The sequence below is a fragment of the Poromitra crassiceps genome (genome assembly GCF_964638095.1).
Source record: "Poromitra crassiceps genome assembly, chromosome: 13".
NCBI lineage: Eukaryota > Metazoa > Chordata > Actinopteri > Beryciformes > Melamphaidae > Poromitra > Poromitra crassiceps.
Genome location: NC_139644.1, coordinates 8180884 through 8188383, shown reverse-complemented (window position 1 = coordinate 8188383; position 7500 = coordinate 8180884). Strand labels below are relative to the sequence as shown.

The 7500-nt window shown below is 44.7% G+C and overlaps 1 protein-coding gene across 1 annotated transcript in view; it reads right to left on the bottom strand.

The window, feature by feature from the left end:
* The window catches only part of LOC310788108 (junction plakoglobin-like), a gene marked incomplete at its 3' end in the record, with an annotated part of 171731 nt that overhangs the window by 11419 nt on the left and 152812 nt on the right, over positions 1 to 7500 (bottom strand). The window contains exons 11-14 of the mRNA XM_083649610.1: positions 7235 to 7384; positions 6225 to 6344; positions 5399 to 5549; positions 1766 to 1887 (exon numbers count right to left, since the gene is read on the bottom strand). Of these exons, the coding sequence (XP_083505736.1) occupies positions 1766 to 1887; positions 5399 to 5549; positions 6225 to 6344; positions 7235 to 7384 (543 nt within the window). The remainder of the gene's footprint in view (positions 1 to 1765; positions 1888 to 5398; positions 5550 to 6224; positions 6345 to 7234; positions 7385 to 7500) is intronic.

The window sequence follows — 7500 nt, the reverse complement described above, 5'->3', positions numbered from 1 at the left end:
GACACGTACTTTTTCAATAAAAACACATTTATGCCATGACTTTACATAATGTATATTTATGTTGCATCATTTAGCCTGTGCTGTGATGTGCAGGAGCAGCAGGTAGTCTACAAGTTATAAAACTACCTGCCCTGAATGAGCCGAGTGGGGGTGCTTGTTCACTATTGTGAAAGTTATGTGTTTACAACATAAAGATCATGGAATTGGATGGTATCATGAATGTCACCGATAGTTAACGTTCTATATTGTAAGCTACAGGCAGACCGCATCAGCCCTGCTGAACAGATCTGTATTTGCCTGGCTGTAGGTTGAATTGTTTTATTCAGGCTATGATCTGTGATGTGCTGAGATATCCAAATTGGCATGAAGAGATGACAGCATTCAGCCGCAACCCGGACATGGATCGAGTGGATTGGAGCTTCGAAAGGAAGAATGTCATTGCGTAAATGCAGTTCACCAATGACCATAGTTGTGAATAATTATACGCCTAAAAGGCATGGTTAAATGGTTAAGGCCGGGTTTAGCGCCGAGGGGAAAATAGGGACTGCGCTTGACCACGCAGTAAATAGCGCTGCGCCTGGCGTTAAACGCTATTTTAAGGCCAGGGGGAAGATAGGGCCCATGGTGTTTTGGACATGGTGTTTTGGACACGGTGTTTTGGACGTGGTGTCCGGTCCTCCATGTTCAGTCTCTTTGAAGTCTGGATCTCCTTTGAGAGCCAGCATGTAGAGGGAACATCCTCTCAGAGAACCAGCATAACACCTTACTATACCTGACCTCATGTTTGATGAGCCAGAGGAACCGCTGGAACACAGTGTGACTTCCTGTGAAGTTGCTACAGGCAGCTGAAGGACTGATGGGCTGAACTCTGACTGTCACACTTAAAGGGAACCTGTGATATTTTTCAACCTGGGGCCCAATTTCCCATCTTTTTGTGTCCAAGTGACTAATGGAGACAAAAAGAGAGAAAGAAATTGGTGCAGCCCAGAGCCGTGTAGATAGAAGAGTCGCAACATCTAAATTCACTCCAATAGACCAGTTTTTTTACTCTCAAGAGTTCCAGGAAGTAAGTCCTGGATTAAGCAGCACTGTCGAGTTGCAGCAAAATAGACAGTTTGTGTTGTACTCTGAAAGTTTTTTTTTTAATCAAATTGTACATTAGCAGCTTTATTTTAGCATTCAAAAGTAGTGCGAGACCCATTCCTGGCTGTTCATTGGCTAATGAGTCACGCATTTTGGTCCACTCTCTCTCTAAATTGCTCTGGTTCAGCCGGCGGCCGCGAGATGGGGCAAAATGCGCACCGTCAAGTTACGTCCAGTAAAAGTGCTTGTTTTGTCACTGTCGTGGAATTCTTCAATAGACACACTTACATGACTGCTGCTAATGATTTGACATGCATGGGAGATGACCACTACCGTGGCTACTATCAGACCTGTCTCAAAGAGAAACCGGATGTGACTTAGGTGTGCTTTCTCACTGGGAACGATTGCTTTCGTTCGGTTCCGTGCCCGATAACGATTAACCACTTTCACACTACAACATTTCTTCCGCGCTCTGAAATGGAATGTAACGGAACAGTTGCAGAGTACACTTGTGTCATCAACTACGCCTGGAGTGGTTCGGTACGGTTGGCGCAAGTGTTCTGTCCGCGGGCACGCCAGAGCGTTCCCCAGTTTACCATGTCCCAGGCGGCCGGGTCGTACAGTAGGAGGCCTGCTTACCATGTCCCAGGCTGCAGGGTCGTAAAGTAGGAGGCCTGCTTACCATGTCCCAGGCTGCAGGGTCGTGTTTGAAGAGCGAGTGTGTGAGCTCCACGGAGACTCTCTTCCTGTAGTCTGAACTCTTATCCTCTGAGATGCGGAAGAGCACCGCCGCAGCGTAGGTGGCTGGAAGGAGATGCAAGAGCACAACCTCACTTGAACGTACATCAACGGAGACATCACAACGTCACTTTAACGTACATCAACAGAGACATCACAACCTCACTTTAACGTACATCAACAGAGACATCACAACCTCACTTTAACGTACATCAACAGAGACATCACAACCTCACTTTAACGTACATCAACAGAGACATCACAACCTCACTTTAACGTACATCAACAGAGACATCACAACCTCACTTTAACAAACATCAACAGAGACATCACAACCTCACTTTAACAAACATCAACAGAGACATCACAACCTCACTTTAACAAACATCAACAGAGACATCACAACCTCACTTTAACAAACATCAACAGAGACATCACAACCTCACTTTAACAAACATCAACAGAGACATCACAACCTCACTTTAACAAACATCAACAGAGACATCACAACCTCACTTTAACAAACATCAACAGAGACATCACAACCTCACTTTAACAAACATCAACAGAGACATCACAACCTCACTTTAACGTACATCAACAGAGACATCACAACCTCACTTTAACGTACATCAACAGAGACATCACAACCTCACTTTAACAAACATCAACAGAGACATCACAACCTCAATTTAACAAACATCAACAGAGACATCACAACCTCAATTTAACAAACATCAACAGAGACATCACAACCTCACTTTAACGTACATCAACAGAGACATCACAACCTCACTTTAACGTACATCAACAGAGACATCACAACCTCACTTTAACAAACATCAACAGAGACATCACAACCTCAATTTAACAAACATCAACAGAGACATCACAACCTCAATTTAACAAACATCAACAGAGACATCACAACCTCACTTTAACGTACATCAACAGAGACATCACAACCTCACTTTAACGTACATCAACAGAGACATCACAACCTCACTTTAACGTACATCAACAGAGACATCACAACCTCACTTTAACGTACATCAACAGAGACATCACAACCTCACTTTAACGTACATCAACAGAGACATCACAACCTCACTTTAACGTACATCAACAGAGACATCACAACCTCACTTTAACAAACATCAACAGAGACATCACAACCTCACTTTAACAAACATCAACAGAGACATCACAACCTCACTTTAACAAACATCAACAGAGACATCACAACCTCACTTTAACAAACATCAACAGAGACATCACAACCTCACTTTAACGTACATCAACAGAGACATCGCAACCTCACTTTAACGTACATCAACAGAGACATCCCAACCTCACTTTAACGTACATCAACAGAGACATCCCAACCTCACTTTAACAAACATCAACAGAGACATCACAACCTCACTTTAACAAACATCAACAGAGACATCACAACCTCACTTTAACAAACATCAACAGAGACATCACAACCTCACTTTAACAAACATCAACAGAGACATCACAACCTCACTTTAACAAACATCAACAGAGACATCACAACCTCACTTTAACAAACATCAACAGAGACATCGCAACCTCACTTTAACGTACATCAACAGAGACATCGCAACCTCACTTTAACAAACATCAACAGAGACATCACAACCTCACTTTAACAAACATCAACAGAGACATCACAACCTCACTTTAACGTACATCAACAGAGACATCACAACCTCACTTTAACAAACATCAACAGAGACATCACAACCTCACTTTAACAAACATCAACAGAGACATCACAACCTCACTTTAACAAACATCAACAGAGACATCACAACCTCACTTTAACAAACATCAACAGAGACATCGCAACCTCAATTTAACAAACATCAACAGAGACATCACAACCTCACTTTAACAAACATAAACAGAGACATCACAACCTCACTTTAACGTACATCAACAGAGACATCACAACCTCACTTTAACAAACATCAACAGAGACATCACAACCTCACTTTAACAAACATCAACAGAGACATCACAACCTCACTTTAACAAACATCAACAGAGACATCACAACCTCAATTTAACAAACATCAACAGAGACATCACAACCTCACTTTAACAAACATAAACAGAGACATCACAACCTCACTTTAACGTACATCAACAGAGACATCACAACCTCACTTTAACAAACATCAACAGAGACATCGCAACCTCACTTTAACGTACATCAACAGAGACATCGCAACCTCACTTTAACAAACATCAACAGAGACATCACAACCTCACTTTAACGTACATCAACAGAGACATCACAACCTCACTTTAACAAACATCAACAGAGACATCACAACCTCACTTTAACAAACAATCAACAGAGACATCACAACGTCACTTTAACAAACATCAACAGAGACATCACAACCTCACTTTAACAAACAATCAACAGAGACATCACAACGTCACTTTAACAAACATCAACAGAGACATCACAACCTCACTTTAACGTACATCAACAGAGACATCACAACCTCACTTTAACGTACATCAACAGAGACATCACAACCTCACTTTAACAAACATCAACAGAGACATCACAACCTCACTTTAACAAACAATCAACAGAGACATCACAACGTCACTTTAACAAACATCAACAGAGACATCACAACGTCACTTTAACAAACATCAACAGAGACATCACAACCTCACTTTAACAAACATCAACAGAGACATCACAACGTCACGTACACATTCATAAAGACAGACACAGATGCATTTATCCTCTTTACAGCATTGTGATTTCACTCCACTCCAGCACTTTGCAAAGTTTACATCATATTTATTGTCCTATACACTGTAACCTTTGACCCTGGCTGCTGTATGCTTGTCCTTGTGGTGTCCTCTGTAATGTTACTGCTGTTTGTTGTTATGTTGTTGTTTTTAACTGTGGCTGTAAAGAACAGCCCCCCTGCTGGACAATAGACTGAATATTAATTGGATCCTTTCCAATCATAGATGAATTCTCTAGTTCACCCCCACAGCCTGGTATCTTCTCAACTTCATCAAGAGGAAACTAACGTAATGATGTTTGACGAGTTGTGTTTTGAGGGAGGTGCATGTGTTTCACCACGGGTCATTCACTCAACAATAGCAAATTCCAAATAATTTAATAACATATATTGCTTTTACATGCAGGACTGACTGTGACAGAGTGAGAGAGAGAGTGTGAGAGAGAGTGTGAGAGAGAGTGTGAGAGAGAGTGTGAGAGAGAGAGAGCATGAGAGAGAGAGAGAGTGTGCGAGAGAGTGAGGTAGAGAATGAGATAGAGTGAGAGTGCGAGAGAGTGAGTTAGAGAGAGAGTGAGAGATAGAGAGTGTGACAGAGTGAGATAGAGAGTGTGACAGAGTGAGAGAGAGAGTGAGAGCATGGGAGAGAGAGAGTGTGCGAGAGAGTTGGAGAGAGTGAAGTAGAGAGTGAGATAAAGTGAGAGTGCGAGAGAGTGAGAGATATAGAGTGTGACAGAGTGAGAGATAGAGAGTGTGACAGAGTGAGAGTGACGTACCGATCCCCTCGTTGTTGGAGTGCAGCAGCTCCATGAGTGGAGCTGAGGCTCCCTCTGCGTCGATGAGCTCAGCAGACTGTTTGTCTAAAGCCAGTTCACACAACACACCTGCTGACACACGCCGCACGTTCTCCACGTACGAGTACAGCAGCTGGACACACACACACACACACACACACACGCACACACACGCACGCACGCACGCACGCACGCACACACGCACGCACACACACACACGCACGCACGCACACACACACACACACACACACAGACACACGCACGCACGCATGCACACGCACATGCACACACACACGCACGCACGCACGCACACACACACACACACAGACACACGCACACACACACACACACACACACACGCACGCACGCACGCACGCACCCACACACACACAGACACACACACACACACACACACACACACACACACAATTTTAAGTATGGTGGCATTTTGTAAGTGCTTTGCCTTCAGGCACATGTTGGGCACCTTGCTTATTTTAGGAACAAGTGGTGCGTTTCTGTTACTTCCTGCTTGAGAGAAACTGTGTGAGATCTATCAAACTTCAGCACAGCATCATAGTATATCCCCAGGTGATGCACATCGCTTGGCCAGCTATATGCCTGAGTAATAAACAGTAAATAAACAACATAATGGAGCCTTAGATGTAAGTTGTGTTGCCTATAGCTGTTTATTATAGCTGAGTTTAGGGGGATTTTTAGTGAAAGTGTGTGTGTGTGTGTGTGTGTGTGTTTGTGTGTGTGTGTGTGTGTGTGCATGCGTGTTTGTGTGTGCATCCGTGTTTGTGTGTACCTGTACGAACAGCGGGATGGTCTGCATGCTGGCGATGTCCCCTCTGTTCATGGGGTCTCTGGCCAGGATGTGAAGCGCTCCTGTGCAGCCCTCCACTATCTCCTCCATACGAACCCCATCCTGACAACAGAGTGAGTGTGTGTGTGTGTGTGAGAGAGAGAGAGAGGCGGGGAGGGAGAGAGAGGGAGGGGGGGAGAGAGAGAGAGAGAGAGAGAGAGGGGGGGGAGAGAGAGGGAGGGGGGGAGAGAGAGAGAGTGAGAGAGAGAGAGAGAGAGAGGGGGGGGGGGAGTCAGGGGGGAGAGAGGGGGGGAGAGAGACAGTTTAATGGGGTGAATTATTCTTGTCACCTAACTGATGGTTTTAATAAAATTTTAGAGAGAGATAGGTATGCGAATGGGGATACAGGCAACGTGTGTGTGGGGGTGGGTGTGTGTCCCATACGTGTGTGTGTGTGTGTGTGTGTGTGTGTGTGTGTGTGTGTGTGTACGTGCATACCGAAGGTATATGGGATGTCAGTTTCGGTTAATTTTGTTTTTGATAGGCCGACACCCTTTAATCAGTAACTAATCGGTGTTGACTCCGCCCACCTGGGCCAGTTTCGGCCTACGCCGGTAGCAATTACAAGTGCACCCTATCCTACAGTCCCTGCTCTCAGCGGAGGGAGGGGGGCTATGCTGTGTGTGAGAAGCGCTGTGAGCAGACCTCTCTGGATTAGCCCCCTCATACACATCTTGATAAGACCCTTACTAAGCCTGAGTGTGTTCTGTTGTCACTGCGCTCTCTGTAATTGTGTTTTTGAGACAGCTAAAAGTCTGCTAGAAACTAACGTCATTGGCTTATAGAGAAAACCGCAGTTCGCATCAAACATACCAATTTATTGCCAAATGTTTTGGCGTTTAACACATTGACATCGCTGTCCATGCATATGTGTCAATACATGTATGTGTGTGTGTGTGTGTGTGTGTGTGTGTGTGTGTGTGTGTGTGTGTATGTGTGTGTGTTTTCCAGACCTGGTACGTCTGAGAGGAGGAGGCGTGTCTCTGTGTGTCCTGGTGAGCCTTCAGCAGCAGGTTGACCAATCGTGGGATAGCTCCCGCCTCCCTCAGCGGCGCCTGATTGGCCGGGCAAAGTGCCAGGTTCCGGATCAGACCAACCGTCGCCTGAGGAGAGGACAGAGAGGGGCGGGACTTAAGAGACCAGTGCACATCAAAGACAACCAATTAACTGCTGGTCATTAGAAAGAATGTGTGTTTAAGGCACTTCTGCACTGTCTTCA